The sequence below is a fragment of the Lithobates pipiens genome, unplaced genomic scaffold, assembly GCF_037356315.1.
Source record: "Lithobates pipiens isolate NorthernLeopardFrog02 unplaced genomic scaffold, aLitPip1_a1.2 Scaffold_1, whole genome shotgun sequence".
Classification (NCBI taxonomy): domain Eukaryota; kingdom Metazoa; phylum Chordata; class Amphibia; order Anura; family Ranidae; genus Lithobates; species Lithobates pipiens.
The window spans coordinates 95,908,015-95,926,140 of NW_027507685.1; the positions used below are offsets into that span (position 1 = coordinate 95,908,015).

Here is an 18,126-nt window from a genome sequence, read left to right on the forward strand (position 1 = left end):
TTCCAAACGAAGGGTAAACGCACATATATGAAGTGCTGGGAGTGGGAACTGGGTGAGGAGCTCCCCCTTGAGGCTTGGCAGGAGGTATGGAGTCAGGCGGCCAAATCCTCTCTGTGTACACTGTACAAAGACAACTCTTACTAAATTCTCCCCTTCTGGTATCAGACCCCATATACTCCACAAAATATACCCCTCTGCTTCGGACCGCTGTTGGCGTTGTCTGAAGGAGCGGGGCTCCCTATTGCACATCTATTGGACCTGTCCTCTGATTGCCCCATTCTGGCTTATGACCCGACAGCTGCTCCAGCGCTTATTTGAAGTGCTGGTACCGCACTCCCAAATTTTTCTTACTAGGCCTGTCCCAACCTACACTGGCCAAGCCGGGTCGGAAGCTCCTTAGGCATATCTTGACAGCAGCCCGCTGCCTGATAGCCCTTAACTGGAAGAACCCATTGCCCCTGTCCGCGGAGGCCTTATACTCCAGGATTAGGGACGTTGAACTCATGGAGAAAATGACTGCCAGGGTGAGAGATCGGCTTGAGGAGCACGACCTGGTCTGGGGGAGATGGCGGCTGCTGGAGGACTGATGGCGAACCGGTGCTGGCATGGTGATGTAGACCACTGGCGTTCTATTTCTTTTACCTTACTTCTTTCTATTCTTTTCTCTCTTATTCTCTTTGTTCATAATTCTGATGGTCTTTGCTATGTTCCGAATTTGGTGTATAGACTGAGTAGCAGACCTTGGGTGGCCACACGGTTGTTGGCACGGATAGCTGACTTATGGTGTCTTCTGTCCGGCTGCGCACCCCTGGTCAGACCGCTTAATTTTGCTGCACCTCCCCATACTGTGTTGTTTTGCACTGCTTGTTTGCTCTTGACCTCTCACAATTTGGGAGCCATACTGCTACTACTGTATGCTTGTACTGCTTTCTCTTTCATGAGACTACGAAAAATAAATAAATTATTTGAAAAAGAAAAAATGCACGGATTACTGTGTAAATGACACTGGCAGGGAAGTGTCCTAGGGAGTGATTCTAACTGTTGGGGAGGGACTACCTGGGACATGACAGCGTTCACTGCTCCCGATCACAGGGAGCAGTGAATCTCTGTTACAACACAAGGCAGAATGGGGAAATGCCTTGTTTACATAGGCAGTTCCCCGTTCTACCTCTCCACACCGCAATTGCGGGGCACCGAAGAACATAGCGTTCCCGGGACCCGTGGGTATGCACGCCCGAAAAGCGGCAAATTTAAAGGGACATACCTGTATGCCTATTTGCCTGCCTGTGCCATTGTGCCGACGTTCATCTGTGTGCAGCGGTCGGCAAGCAAAAAATTCCCTGCAAGACCATGTCATAATGTACTAGTATGCATTGCATACTTAAAAGGGGGAAAAAAAAAAGCTATTGCGCTGACTAGAACCCAAACGTTATTAAGCGGGGCACATAGTGCCAATTAGGTCTTGAGATCCTAATGCAAGTCTGACAGCTGAACTTCCATCAAGAACTCTGCTTCAACTAGCCACATGCCTGCTGAGCTCTGCAGCCTCATGGTGATCCTTTGGAGGTCTGTATGGGTTTATGACAAGCCTTGGTATACTTTTATCCAGTGAGTGCATTTTTGCGTTTTTTTTTAACCACTTGCCGATCACCGCACGCTGATTTACGTTGGCAAAATGGCACGAGCAGGCAAAAGGGCGTACCTGTCTGTCCATTTGAATTTTCCGCCTAGCGGGCGCACGCAGGGAGAGGGAGAGTGCCCGTGGGTCCCACAAACTCGATTTTAGTCGGTGGCCCGTCATTGCGGAACGGAAAGGCAAAACAGGGAGATGCCTATGTAAACAAGGCTTTTCCCTGTTCTGCCTAGCGACATGACAGAGATCTACTTCTCCCAGTGATCCGGAGCAGTGATCTGTCATGTTCTAGTGAGCCCCCCCCCCACACACAGTTAGAACACACTTAACCCCTTGATCACGTCCTAGTGTTTAACCCTTTCCCTGCCAGTGTAATTTATACAGTAATCAGTGGCTATTTGTAGCTCTTATCACTGTATAAATGTCAATGGTGCCAAAATGGTGTTTGCCATAATATCACAGTCCCTATTAAAAATCAGTTTGCCACCGTTACTAGAAAAAAAAAAGATAAAAATGCCTTAAATCAATCCCCTATTTTGTAGACACTATAACTTTTGCGCAAACAAATTAATATACACTTATTCAGATTTTTTTTTTCCCCCCATAAATAAGTAGACTACATATTGGCCTAAACTGAAAAAGGAATTTTGTGTGCTTTTTTTATTTTTTTTTTTTTTTTTTTTTCGGGGGATATTTATTATAGCACAAAGTAAAAAAACTTGTGTTGTGTGTATTTTTTTTTTTTTTTTTATTTATTTATTTATGTATTTTTTTTTTTTTTTTTCAAAATTGTCGTTCATTTTTTGTTTATAGCGTATTGGCGCAAAAAATAAAAACCACAGAGGTGTTTAAATACCACCAAACGAAAGCTCTATTTGTGGGAAAAAAGGACATCAATTATTTTTGGGTGTAAAGTTGCACTATTGTTGGCTAAAGCAACGCAGTGCCGAAGCGCAAAAAAAGCTCTGGTCGGGAAGCGGGTAAATCCTTCCAGGGCTGATGGGGTTAATCGCTAAAACCTAGATGAAGGCGCCCTCTTGTGTTTGTTTTTTGCTTTGCGTGCTAGCACATTATGAGAGACTTACCTTAGAATAAAGCCCTCCAGTGCCGCGCTGTCACCACTGAGAGGGCCTTCATCTTTCCCCAGTCTTCATTCTGGGTTCGCAGCCCCCAGCTACATGAGTGGCCGGGGGCGCGATGACGTCACTCCCGCTGTTTACGGCACGGGCTCTGCTGTCACTGGCTGCATGCACTCCAAATATCTCCTAAACGATCCAAGTTTAGAAGATATTCACAGTACCTACAGGTAAGCCCTATTATAGGCTTACCTGTAGGTATAAGTGGTGTAACAGAGTTTACTACCACTTTTAAAGCAAAACCTTTTTTTTTTTTCTTCTTCTTTGTTTTCGATGGAGTAGAGAGGGACTAGAACACCTGTCAGGTTTTTATTTGCTGTCTGTGTCCCCACTAGGGAGATTCCCTCTCTTTATTTGTTTACTGGTCTCGCTTGCTGGTGCACCACCTTGACAGGGTGGTTTTGTGGCCTCAGCCATCCCTATTGCCTAAGGTGGTTTCTACATTCCATCTCAAACAGGACAATTGTGTTCGCCGTATTTTTGCCCTACGCCTCAGATGTCAGGGGACAAGGCTCTTTACACTATGAATGTGGCTCTTTCAAACAGGTGTTACCTGAAGTTGACTGCTGCTATTATTCTTTCGGATTCCCTTTTTGTGCTTCCCAAAGTCCCAACTAATGGCTTGTTCACGCTTTTACTAATGTTCTAACGCTTAACAAATGCTCCTATAGTGTTAGTATGGGCATTTGGACTCGCATTAATGAGCATTAGTATGGGTGTTAGACTGGCATCTATGAGCTTTAGTATGTGTGTTGGGCTGGCATCAGTGCACTTTTAGTATGGGCATTTAGACTGGCATCTATGAGCTTCAGTACAGGTGTTAGACTCGCATTAATGAGCTTTAGTATGGGAATTAGACTGGTATCCATGCGCTTTAGTATGGGCATTAGAATGGCCTCTATAAGCTTTATTACAGGCGTTGGACTGACATCCATGAGCTTTAATATGGGCATTAGACTGGTATCCATGCGCTTTAGTATGGGCATTGGACTTGCCTCTATGAGCTTTAGTACGGGAGTTAGACTGGCATCCATGAGCTTTAATGGACGTTAGACTCCCGTTAATAAGCTTTAGTATGAGGGTAGACTGGTGTCCAATGAGCTTTAATTCAATCCTTTTTTTTTTTTTTTTTTTTTTTTTTATTGATAGGTAAATAAGTAACCAATACAAGCTTGCATTATAAACAAAGAATATTTGTACATAATATAACATACGGAAAGTATGATCTCTGAAATGGTGAGACAGGTTTATAATAACAGATCATAAAATCCGCAAATATGAAAAACAGGACAAATGTAAGGGTACAAAGCACCAACATCGTCATGGGTAATATATGAACAAAAATCATTAGGACATCGTGAAGCACACCGAGAAACTATCACTCTTAGAAAAGGGGTATGCTATAGGGATCGCATACTGTCAAAAATGGACGGAGACGTCAATGAGCCTTAGTATGGGTGTTAAAATGGCGTTTTACAAGTCTTAAAGTGGTTGTAAACCCTTACAAACCACTTTTACCTACAGGTAAGCCTAGATTAAGGCTTACCTGTTGGTCCAAGAAATATCTCCTAAACCTATACGGTTTAGGAGATATTTACAAAAAGACAGACACCGCTGTCTACGGCGCACTGGGCGGGCCGCAGATCGCGTCGATATGCCGCTGGGGACCGCTCCCGTGTGCATGCGCGGGGGTGACGTCATCGCGCCTCCAGAGAATCACAGCGCCGGAGCAGCGAGACCCGGAAGTCGCTCCGGGATACATGGCAGCGGCGAAGATGAAGACGGGGAACGGGCTTCGTTCTCAGGTAAGTTATTCATAATGAGCTTATATATATATATATATATATATATATATATATATATATATATATATATATATATATATATATATATATATATATATATATATATATAATATATATATATATAATATATATATATATATATATAATTTTTTTTTTTTTTTTGTACTTTTTTTTTATATTGCCTTTACTTCCTCTTTAATGACGAGTTAAAACACTCCCCAAACGCCCTATGCACAGTTTTGTAGCATTTGATGAGCGTTAATGCACTTTAAAACTGCTCCACAATGGAACGCGACATTTAAGGAAATTAATTTTAACACCCTGCAACTGCAATTCAAATGCCACTTGACTTGATATGAAGCTTCAATTTTAAAGTGGTATGACGCTAATGCTTCATGTTTTGATAATGTGAACATTGTATCGTTTGCATAGGCGTTTGAGGGGCAATTTTAATGCTCCTCAAATGCCTGCTAATAATGCTAGTGTGAGCTTCACCTTGGGGTCACACAGCTTCTGAATCTAACATTTCTCGTTGGTTTGCCCGCTTATTTCTAAAGCGTACGGTCTAAAAGACAAAGTTGCACCATTTTTCAGGGGCAACCCATTCCATCGGGGATGTTGATGCCTCCTGGACTATTCGCCATCGGGCTTCAATAGTTCATTTGTAAAGCTGCTACCCGATCTAGGGTTAGTACTTTTATGAAGTTTTACCAAGAGGATGTTGGAGCCGCTGAGGATGCTACTTTTTAGTTGTGTGTTTAGCAGGCTGCAGAGTAAGGTTTTAACCGTGGGTTCCTGCGGAGGCTGCATTGGGTTCCTGCAGAGGTTGCTATGGGTTCCATGGGACCCTAGGGTTCCTACAGATGTTGCTATGGGCTCCATGGGACCCTAGAGTTCCTGCAGAGGTTGCTATGGGTTCCATGGTACCCTAGGGTTCCTGCAGAGTTTGCTATGGGTTCCAAGGGACCCCATGGGTTCCTGCAGAGGTTGCTATGGGACCCTAGGGTTCCTGCAGAGGTTGCTAGGGGGTTCCTTGAGCAATTTCTGCCACTGTCATAACTTCCCACTGACACCATTGATCTTTTTAGCTATCTGTAAGGGGGGTAATTCTTTCCAATGACCACGTGCAAGGAGTGTTCTTCCCACTGACCATCACACTAATGTATACTAAGTTGTAGATGTAGTAATTTTTAGCAGGACACCGAAAAGTTATTTCAAGGGTTCCTCTGAGTTGAAAAAGGCTGGGAAAGGCTGCTCTAACCTGTTATGGTTTAGTTTGTTGTCGTATTGTCCTCCGCTCATATTTAGTGCTTTGGGACATTCCCATCGTTTTTCAGGGGCAGCTCATTCCATCTGGAGTGTCGATGAATCCCGGGCTATTCGTCATCGGGCTTCTGTAGCTCACATTTGTGAAACTGCTACCCAATCTGCGGTTTATACTTTTATGAATTTTTACCAAGTCGATGTTAGAGCTGCTGAAGACACTGCCTTTTGGTTGCGTGTTTTGCCAGCTGCAGCGTGAGGTTCTAGCCCTGAGTTCCTGCAGAGGTTGCTATGGGTCCCATGGAACATAAATTGCTAATCTGCCAATCACATGGCAGCAACTCAATTCATTTACTGTAGGCATCTAGACATGGTGAAGATGACTTTCTGAAGTTCAATCCGAGCATCAGAATGGGGAAAGAAAGGGGATTTAAGTGACTGCTGATCTACTGGGATTTTCACACAAAATCATCTCACAGGGTTTACAGAGAATGGTCCGAAAAAGAGAAAATATCCAGAGCGGCAGTTGTGTGGAAGAAAATGCCTTGTTGATGTCAGAGGAGAATGGGCAGACTGGTTCTAGATGATAGAAAGTCAACAAGCTAAAATAACCACTCGTTTCACCCAAGGTTTGCACAATATCATCTCTGAATGTGCAACACATTGAACCTTGAAGCAGGTTAGCTACAACAGCAGAAGACCACACCGGGTGCCACTCCTGTCAGCGAAGAACAGAAAACTGAGGCTACAATTGGCACAGGCTCACCAAAAACGGACAATAGAAGATTGGAAAAATGTTGCCTGGTCTGATGAGTCTGGATTTCAGCTGCGACATTCAGATGATGGGGTCAGAATTTGGTGCATGGATCCATCCTGCCTTGTATCACCGGTTCAGGCTGGTGGTGATGGTGTAATGGTGTGGGGGATATTTTCTTGGCACACATTGGGCCCCTTAGTACCACCTGAGCATGGTTTAAACCTCACGACCTACCTGAGTATTGTTGCTGACCACGTCCATCCTGTTATGACTACAGCAGGGATATGCAATTAGCGGACCTCCAGCTGTTACAGAACCAGAAGTCCCATCATGCCTCTGCCTCTGGGTGTCATGCTTGTGGCTGTCAGTCTTGCTATGCCTCATGGGACTTGTAGTTCTGCAACAGTTAGAGGTCCGCTAATTGCATATTCCTGGACTACAGTGTCCCCATCTTCTGATGGCTCCTTCCAGCAGGATAATGCACCATGTCACAAAGCTCCAATCATCTCTTCACTGGACAATGAAGTCACTGGATGCCAATAGCCTCCACACTCACCACATCTCCATCCAATAGAGCACTTTTGGGATGTGGTGGAACGGGAGATTTGCATCATGGGTGTGCCGCCGCTAAATCTGCAGCGTCTGCATGATTCTCACCTGGAGCCAAGCAATAAAGCTACCCCCGGAATGTCAGCCGAGACCTCCTATACATAAGATTTTTACTACAATTTTGATGTGTTTCATAACTGCAAGTCTTGATTCATTTTGGGTGAGATTTAATGCTTTTAACCACTTTGCTCCCACCCTATAGCCGAAAGACGGCTATAGAGTGGACGCTAACTGCCAGGAGGGCGTCCCTGGACGTCCTCCCGGGTTCTCTCTCCCAGCGTGCCCTCGAGGGTGCGCATCGGGGAAAATCTGTGTTGGCCGTGTCTCTCCCTCCTCACACAGAGACAGCGTGTGATGGGGGGCGATCTGTGAGGTTGTCAGTGAGTGCTACAGTGTATTACACAGTGTTACAGTTGCCAGCGCCATCTGCCAGCGCCACATGTTGTCAGTGGCACCTGCCACATCGGTGTCAACTGCGATCGTCACCTGCTAGTGTCACCTGCAACATCAGTGTCACCTGTCGGTGTCACCTGCCCCATCGGCGTCACCTGTCGGTGTCACCTGCCCCATCGGCGTCACCTGTCGGTGTCACCTGCCCCATCGGCGTCACCTGTCGGTGCCATTTGTGATCACTAAGAATGTCACAAAGGTTATATTCAGCCGAGGAGGCATACTATATTCTTGTGGCCGACGAGAGCAACGGGGAGCTCTCCACTTCGGATTCCTCCTCGTATTCAGATTCTGAGTCTGACGTGGATTACGAGCCTGCCCTAAGCAGTGGTACAATGACAGCGTCAGAGGAGGAAGATGAGTCCGCCCGTCGACGAAGGTGTACTGGTGAGGAGGCGGTACGATCCACCAGCAACACAGTGCCATCCACCAGCACCGCAGTACCTCGGCAAAGGCCACGTACCAGTGGGGTGTCAGGTCCCATGCCAGCCTTCCCTATTCCCTTCAGAACCCCTTGTGGCTTCCTCCTAACTCAGGAGAAGCTAATGTTCCCCCTTTCACTGCCCACCCAGGAGTCCAGGTGGACACACAAAATTTTTCCCCGATTTTAGACTTTTTCCATTTAATTTTTACTGAGGACATGCTTGCATTGATTGTGACCCAGTGCAACCTATATGTACAACAATTCATAGCACGTAATCCAACGTCCTCTTATGCCCGTCCCTATGAGTGGAGAGCTCTAACAGTGGAGGAGTTTAAAAAAAAAAAATTTGGGCCTCACATTCTGTATGGGACTAAACAGAAAAAATAATGTATGTGCATATTGGTCATTCCGCCCCATCTACCACATGCCCATCTTTTCCTCAATAATGCCCAGGACCAGATATCTCATGATTATGAGATTCCTACACTATAACGACAATACCCTGTGCCCTCCCCGAAATGACCCAAATTTTGATAAACTTTACAAAATTCGGCCGCTAATTATTTTTCTGAGATCTCCCCTATCCCCCCCCCCCCCCTCCCCTCTTCAAAGTTTACCCCTGTTCCACAACCGTCATAGAAAGAACACTTCAGCATGCGGCACCGTAAGGACGAACCTGAAGGGCTTTCCTCAAAGCCTCGTCAACAAAAAGTTAACAAAAGGGGAAGTGGCGAGTTTATGGAACAAGGAAATTCTGGCTGTGAAGTGGAGGGACAGAAGGGATGTGTACATGCTTTCTTCGATCCACAACAATACATTTGTTGAAATCACCAGGTGGAATGGCCCAATACAAAAGCCAACATGTATCCATGAGTACAACATGTTCATGGGGGGGTGTCGACCAGATGCTCGAACTCTACCTTTCCACAAGAACATACCAGTGGTATAAAAAAGTTTACATTTATTTCTTTAATTTGGCCATATACAACACCTATGTAATCTATCGAAAATCCACTGAAAGACCCAAACCCTTCCTTGGCTACCAGAAGGAAATCACCACTGCCCTTGTATACCCGACCGGCCCACCAGACAACATTTGATCCAATGTGATTAGCAGACTCTCTGAATGCCTTTTTCCTGATAAAATCCCTCCCAGACCAACAGGCCGAAAACGTCAGGAAAAAATGCCGGGTGTGCACCAAACGAGGATTGAGAAGAGACATCACTTATCATTGTGCCCAATGCCCTTCCCAACCAGGCCTCTGCATAGGTGACTGTTTCCGCCGTTACCATACTTCAGTGAAGTATGGTAAACACAACCCTCACTTCCTGCCATTTACCTTCACACCCCTTATGCCTCTGCCTGATCTGGAACTGACCCTGGACTGTTATTCGACCATGCTTCTGCCTACCGATTCTGTACATACCTTTGCCTGATCTGGAACTGACCCTGGACTGTTTGACCATGCCTCTTGCCTGCCTCTTGGAATGATCTTGTACCCTCCCAGTGGACTAGTGCAATTCATAACAGGGGTCTCACATATGTGAGGGGCTCCAGAATTGTTTTTCTGGATGAAGAAAACAATTTCGTTTTCTCATTCCTAGATTAGGGTCTGGAGACTCGGAGGCTTCAAAGAGATTTGGGTGGGAGAAGCCTCTACCCCTGTCCCCATTCTGTCCTGAACGAGGCCCTACGTCTGCCTGTAGGACCTATGCCATCATGCCTCTGCCTGTCGCATGAACTGACCACACCACATGGATGGACCATGTTCCTGCCTACTACCAGGACCAATATTTTGGCACTTCTGACAATCTCTGCCTGCACTGACCTTGGACTGTATATGGATCGTATCCCTGCCTGCTGCCTGGATTGACTATGGACAGTATACCTGCCTGTTGCCTGGAAAATTGTGTTCGATTTTGCTGACCATGTCCCTGCCTGCTGCCTGGACCAGTGCTATCATCCTGTGGACAACTGCGCTGATAAAACCAGAGGTAATCTTTTGTTTACTCTTTGCTCAGCAGAATGTATTTTGGGGTGTAATTCTTGGTATGTGCATGCTATGTGTCCCTGGAACACCTGATGGCGTTCTTTGCATGTTGGGCCTCTGTATGTGGCCAAGCTGTGTAAAAGTCTCACATTTGGTATTGCCATACTCAGGAGGAGTAGCAGAATGTATTTGGGGTGCCATTTTTGCTATGTACATGCTATGTGTTGGAAATATCTTGTAAATGGACAACTTTGCGTAAAAAAAAAAAAAAAAATGCGTTTTCATTTTTTTCCCCCACGTTTTCCCGAAACTTCTGGCAAAAAAATGAACGTTCAAAAGACTAATCGTGCCTCATAGATTATACGTCGGGGTGTTAGCTTTCCAAAATGGAGTCACTTTGTGGGCGTTTCCATTGTCCTGGTGCTCCAGTGCCTTCAAAAGTGTAATAGGTGTCTTTTTTTCATTTATAGCGCAAAAAATAAAAAACCCAGAGGTGATCAAATGCCACCAAAAGAAAGCTCTATTTGTATGAAAAAAAGGACAAAAAATTATTTGGGTACAGTGTTACGTGACTGAGTAATTGTCATTCAAACTGAGAGCACCGAAAGCTGAAAATTGGTCTGGGCAGGAAGGGTGTTTAAGTGCCCAGTAGGCAAGTGGTTAAAAAGGTCACACAGCACACCATATTTTACATCTGAATTATTATGTTCTATTCTTGTGTCTTACCCAGGAAGGACTTTCAGGAACTGAAGAATTTCTTTTCAAGTGCCTTCCACATTGGAATGGCTGCCACCGCTCCCAGATATTGGGTCTAATTAGCCAGATTCCTCTTCACGCCTTTTCAGGTAAATAGGGCAAATATTATATTAATTGGGGCACTACTCTGTTTTCCTCCCAGCAGTGACTCAGCAGCTCAGATCACCCTGTTCCCCCCACCCCCTCCAGCATTGGTTTAGCAGCTCAGCGTGCTGCCCTACCCTGATTTCACATTTTTTTGGATGGTTTTTCAATGAATTTTAATGCATTAGGATATAGAAAAAAACTCTATTAGCACGTTTTTGCACTAACAAGCATGCAGAACTTTTTATAGCATTTAGCTGTGCAACACAGAACGCACGCAGCACTTTCTATAGCACTCAGTTGTCCAACACAGAATATATATAGGTTTTTCAAATATTTTAACTTTTAGCTAGTATTTTCTATGTGGATTATTTCACGTGTAACTTGTAAAGCATTAGCAATTTGGGTAGCACTACCTATTTATTTATAACACTGGTTTTCCATATGTTATATTTATTTAATTAGCTGTTGTAGGAGAGTGCCGCAGCTACCACTTCAACATTTGCTTGTTGTTATCCCCTCTGCACTCCTCTCCTACACATACTGCCTGTTGTCATCCCCTCCACACTCCCTCCTGTGCATACTGCTTGTTGTTATCCCCTCTGCACTCCTCTCCTGCACATGCTGCCCCCTGGCTTCCCATCTGCACTTCACTCCTGTTCATACTGCCCACTGGCTTCCCCTCTACACTCCTCTCCTGCACATACTGCCCACTGGCATCCCCTCCACGCTCCACTCCTGCACATACTGCCCACTGGCATCTCCTCCGCACTCATCTCCTGCACATACTGCCCACTGGCTTCCCCTCTGCACTCCTCTACATATTGCCCCATCATACTCTTCCCACTCCTATTCTGCTCACACCAAGACTTTTTCAGCATTGTAAGTTCTGGAATAGACATACTTGCTGGTTTATAAATTTAAATAAGATATAACCCAAAACCAGTATAATTTCCCTTTGGATACATTCATTAAAGAGGAAGTAAACCCTGATGAGTTTACTTCCTCTTTCATTCCCTGCAAAGGTAAAGCATAATGGACTACTATGCATCGCATAGTAGTCCATTATGTGTCACTTAGCTGACCCAGGAGCCAGCGAAGTCACCGCTGTCACCTGTAGTCCGGCGCATCCATCTTCTCGGTGGGTCTCGCTGCTCCGCCGCGGTCATTCGGCGAAGCCGCGATGACTTCACTCCCGCGGTGCCTGTCTTTCGGCAAATATCTCCTAAACCGTGTAGGTTTAGGAGATATTTCTTGGACCTACAGGTAAGCCTTAATGTAGGCTTACCTGTAGGTCAAAGTGTGTTGTAAGGGTTTACAACCACTTTAAATAGGTAGTGAGAGGTTATGAGGATCTGAAGGAATGTCCTGTATTTATGTGCATAATTTATAATCTGTGAATTGATCCAGCATGCTGAACCCGCTCTTGTCGTTTTTGTCTTCCAGAAATTGAAAGCCTCTTTTATGAAACATTGAGTCAGATGTTTATTCCATCATCTTTGTGGTTTAAAGTGAGTTTATACAGTTTTTATATTAAATATCTCTTTTGAGGGCAGATTGTAGTGTAACTGAAGCTGTACTTCAGCTAGGTAACCACTTTAGCCCCTTTCATGACCAGGCCATTTTTTGCGATACGGCACTGCGTCGCTTTAACTGACAATTGCGCAGCCGTGTGATGCTGCACCCAAACAAAATTGACGTCTTTTTCCCCACAGAGATTTCTTTTGGTGGTGTTTCATCACCTCTGCGGTTTTTATTTTTGCGCTATAAACAAAAAAAACTATTTTGAAAAAAAAAAATACTTTTTGCTATAATATCCCCCCACAAATTTCTTCATCAGTTTAGGCCAGTGTTTCTCAAATCCAGTCCTCAGGCCCCCCCAACAGGTCATGTTTTCAGGTTTTCCATTATTTTTCACAGGTGATTTGATCAGTTTCCCTGCCTTAGCAATTACCACAGCCGTTTCATCTGAGGGAAATCCTGAAAACATGACCTGTTGGCGGGGGGCCTGAGGACTGGATTTGAGAAACACTGGTTTAGGCCGATATGTATTCTACCTATTTTGGTGAAAAAAATCCCAATAAGTGTATACTGATTGGTGTGCGCAAAAGTTATAGCGTCTACAAAATAGGGGATATAATTTTATGACATTTGTATTTATTTATTTACTAGTAATGGCAGCGATCAGCGACTTATAGCGGGACTTGCCAGCGGCGTGTGCGCCCCAGACCCGGAAATGTTTAGATCACGTAGTGGCAAGTGATCTGCCACAGGGCGGCCCCCACTGCCGCAGTACATGTGTGTGGGGCGATCACTAAGCTGTTGAAAATCACCATTTAAAGCGGAGTTCTAGCCTAATTTACAACAATGCCCGCAATTATTGCCAACCATACCCCCATTCTTTTTCAGATACTCTTCCTTTTTTTTTTTTTTTTTTTGTTCTACTTTTTGTTGAGGCTAAAGCATGTACTTTCATCCATCCTCAATGAGGCAAGGTATGTCATTTCTGCTTGCCCATTGGCTCCTAGGATAGCATTGTCATCAATCTCAGGATTCACTGGGCATCCCCTGCTGCTCGCTTTGTGTTATTTCACAACTGGCAATTATGCGATGCTTCTTTTCCAGGTTGCTTGATTGACAGGTTGCAATAGCAATGGGACAGGAACTTCCTCCAATGCCGCCATCACTATGGCAACCTGCTGGACACCCATTGGGCCGTGATTCATTCCCACTGCACATGTGCAAGATCAGAGGTGCCTGCCGGGGTAGTCAGCTGCACCTAATCTCGGAAGAGAGTACCAGCGGCCTTCAGATACCCACAATCAGAATGGCTGTGCGCTGGATCAAGAGTTAAAAGTACAGTGCTTTTAAAAAGTATTCACACCCCTTGAAATGTTCCACATTTTGTCATGTTGCAACCAAAAACGTAAATGTATTTTATTGGGATTTTATGTGATAGACCAACACAAAGTGGCACATAATTGTGAAGTGGAAGGAAAATGATAAATGGACTTCAACGTTTTTTACAAATATGTGAAAAGTGTGTGGTTTAACCCCTTAGTGACTAGGCCATTTTTTTGCAATACTGCACTGCGTCATTTTAACTGACAAGTGCGCGGTCGTGCAACGTTGTACCCAAACAAAATTTCATGTCCTTTTTTTCCCCCTATAAGTAGAGCTTTATTTTGGTGGTGATAACCAGTTTTTATTTTTTGTGATATGAACAAAAAAAAAAACAACAATTTTGAAAAAGTTTTTACTTTCTGCTATAATACATATCCAAAAAAAAACACACAGTGCCTTGCGAAAGTATTCGGCCCCCTTGAACTTTTCAACCTTTTGCCACATTTCAGGCTTCAAACCTAAAGATATAAAAAAAAAATTTTTTGTGAAGAATCACCAACAAGTAGGACACAATTGTGAAGTGGAACAAAATCTATTGGATTTTTGAAACTTTTAACTAATAAAAAAATGAAAAGTGGGGCGTGCAAAATTATTCGGCCCCCTTGCGTTAATACTTTGTAGAGCCACCTTTTGCTGCGATTACAGCTGCAAGTCGCTTGGGGTATGTCTCTATCAGTTTTGCACATCGAGAGACTGAAATTCTTGCCCATTCTTCCTTGCAAAACAGCTCGAGCTCAGTGAGGTTGGATGGAGAGCGTTTGTGAACAGCAGTTTTCAGCTCTTTCCACAGATTCTCGATTGGATTCAGGTCTGGACTTTGACTTGGCCATTCTAACACCTGGATACGTTTATTTGTGAACCATTCCTTTGTAGATTTTGCTGTATGTTTGGGATTATTGTCTTGTTGGAAGATAAATCTCCGTCCCAGTTTCAGGTCTTTTGCAGACTCCAACAGGTTTTCATCCAGAATAGTCCTGTATTTGGCTGCATCCATCTTCCCCTCAATTTTAACCATCTTCCCTGTCCCTGCTGAAGAAAAGCAGGCCCAAACCATGATGCTGCGACCACCATGTTTGACAGTGGGGATGGTGTGTTGAGGGTGATGAGCTGCGTTGCTTTTATGCCAAACATATCGTTTTGCATTGTGGGCAAAAAGTTCTGTTTTGGTTTCATCTGACCAGAGCACCTTCTTCCACATGTTTGGTGTGTCTCCCAGGTGGCTTGTGGCAAGCTTTAGATGAGACTTTTTATGGATATCTTTGAGAAATGGCTTTCTTCTTGCCACTCTTTCATAAAGGCCAGATTTGTGCAGTGTATGACTGATTGTTGTCCTATGGACAGACTCTCCCACCTCAGCTGTAGTTCTGTGCAGTTCATCCAGAGTGATCATGGGCCTCTTGGCTGCATCTCTGATCAGCCTTCTCCTTGTCTGAGCTGAAAGTTTAGAGGGACGGCCAGGTCTTGGTAGATTTGCAGTGGTCTGATACTCCTTCCATTTCAAAATGATCGCTTGCACAGTACTCCTTGGGATGTTTAAACCTTTGGAAATCTTTTTGTATCCAAATTCGGCTTTAAACTTCTCCACAACAGTATTACGGACCTGCCTGGTGTGTTCTTTGGTCTTCATGATGCTCTCTGCGCTTTCAACAGAACCCTGAGACTATCACAGAGCAGGTGCATTTATACAGAGACTTTATTACACACTCATTGATTTAGGACAACATTGCATCATTCAGAGATCCTCGCTGAACTTCTGGAGTGAGTTTGCTGCACTGAAAGTAAAGGGGCCGAATAATTTTGCACGCACCACTTTTCAGTTTTTTATTTGCTAAAAAAGTTTAAATTATCCAATAGATTTTGTTCCACTTCACAATTATGTCCCACTTGTTGGTGATTCTTCACAAAAAATTTTAATTTTATATCTTTGTTTGAAGCCTGAAATGTGGCAAAAGGTTGAAAAGTTCAAGGGGGCCGAATACTTTCGCAAGGCACTGTGTATGTGTGTGTGTGTGTGTGTATATATATATATATATATATATATATATATATATATATATATATATATATATATGTGTGTGTGTGTGTGTGTGTGTGTGTGTGTGTGTATATATATATATATATATATATATATATATATATATATATATATATATGTATATATTTCGCTAAAAAGAAAATAAAAATAGAAAAAATTGATGGTAATGTGGTAATGAAACCATAGGGCAATGGCAAACACCACGGCCAACAGTCTTTATGTAGCAGATGGATATGTGGCCAGTTCAGATAATTCAGTCACTTTTCTCTTAGTGTGCACCTTCCACCAGAGTAAGAATGCAATTATCCACCTCGTGAAGCACACACCCCTCTGGGGTACAAACTCACCAGACGCCGCTAGAAAGAGAGCCTTGTATCAGTGTACAAACACTGCTCTGTGTTGACGACCCACTTATCCAGAAGGTCCACTGGTATAGGTACTCCGATTTGTATCATAAAACACAAGGATGTACATAGCGTAATCCTGTTTATTATAATGCAACATACCCATACAGCAGAAACCCCCCTTAATCCTAGCTGCTTACATTTAAAATGCAATCAACAAGCATAAAGAAATACAATAGAGGACGCTATCACCATCCAGAAGGTATTAAATCATTAGAGGAGAGAAAAGACCTCGTCATCAGACCAGCGGACAAAGGAGGTGGAATCGTATTGCTCACAAAGGAATTTTATCATAACCAGCTTAGTGAGATGTTGGATGACACAGAAACATATTTAAAATTGGATAGAGATCCCACCAGACAGTACGAAAATGACCTAAAGATTCTGGTAGAGTCCGGCTATTCATCGGGAGTCCTATTAAATAAAGAAAATAAATACTTGGTTCCAAGTAGTAGTAGAATTCCGGTGATATACACTCTCCCAAAGATCCATAAAGATGCACTCTGTCCACCAGATAAACCCATGGTGAATGGGATAGATTCAGTGGCATCTCGGATGGGACAATATTTATTTGGATTTGTTTCTACAAAAGAGTGTGATACAGACCAGGGCATATTTACGTGATACACAAAATTTGCTACAGCTACAACAAGAAATTGATTTACAAGGGAAAGAAGAGGTGTACCTGGTAACGGCAGACATATCCTCGCTATATACCATTATCCAACACGACGATGCCTTGCTAGCGTTGAATTGGGCCTCAAGTCAGAGATGATCTGACATACCATCAAAAAATATATATATTCTTACGAAATTCCCTGGATTTTTGCTAAAGCCACAATTACTTTTGGTACGACAGCAACTTTTATTCTCAGAAACATGGTGTGGCAATGGGCGCGACATTTGCCCCAAGCATTGCAAACTTATTCATGGGGGGAATGGGAAGACAAGACTATCTTTTCCATGAAAAGAGACCAGCTAATACTTTATAGAAGGTATATTGATGACTTGTTTTTTTATATGGTCTGGAACATCAACAACTTTACAATTGTTTTTAGCTTAACTGAATAACACTAATAATATAAAAATAACCAGTGAATTCAGTGACAAAAATATACACTTCTTGGATTTGAAGATTTTTAGACATGGCACTAAATTGGGCACGTCTGTCTATTTCAAACCAACTGATGCCAATAGCTACTTACCAATCCAGAGCGGCCACCATCCAATGTGGCTCAGAAATATCCCTAAGGGACAATTGAAAAGAATTCAACGAAATTGTACTCAGGTAAAAGATTTTAAATCACAGGCCCAGGTTATTAAAAAGAAGAAATTTTTGGAAAAAGGATATTTGGACAAGGTCCTGGAACAAGTGATTGACCAAGTTGCAGAGGTACCAAGAGCAGACTTACTTAATGACAGAGCACATCCTCAAAAGAACAACAATCAGGAATGGAGTTTCCTTTCGGGGTTCCACTCCCAATATAAAGAAGTAGAAGCGATTTTCGCCACTCATTGGCATATTTTGCATATGGATAAAGTATTGAATCCAGTTTTGCCTTCCAAACCTGGATCCATATATAGCAAAGCATGCAGCCATGTAGATAGAATTGTAAAAAAGGTGATTGATCTTCCAATGGGATAAAAATGGCTTTTACGCATGTAGAAAATTCAGAGCATGCAAAGATGTCAAAACACCCCTGAGAGCGTTTGATCGATTTTATGTCTACATCTAATATGAAAGAATTTGAAATACCCTGCAATACGGCATTCGTTGTATATGCATTACAATGCCCTTGTGGATTGATCTACATAGGTCACACAAAAAGGCTGCTACGGATAAGAATCGCAGAACATATCACCAATATTAAAATT

General features: G+C 43.4%; 1 protein-coding gene across 4 annotated transcripts in view; it reads left to right on the plus strand.

Annotated features, from left to right (window-relative positions):
* CENPI (centromere protein I) overlaps positions 1–18,126 on the plus strand; it is a 187,857-nt gene that overhangs the window by 106,863 nt on the left and 62,868 nt on the right. For all 4 annotated transcript variants that reach the window (XM_077465193.1, XM_077465195.1, XM_077465191.1 and 1 more), the window contains exons 13-14: positions 10,799–10,913; positions 12,355–12,419. In XM_077465193.1, coding sequence (XP_077321319.1) covers positions 10,799–10,913; positions 12,355–12,419 — 180 coding nt within the window. The remainder of the gene's footprint in view (positions 1–10,798; positions 10,914–12,354; positions 12,420–18,126) is intronic.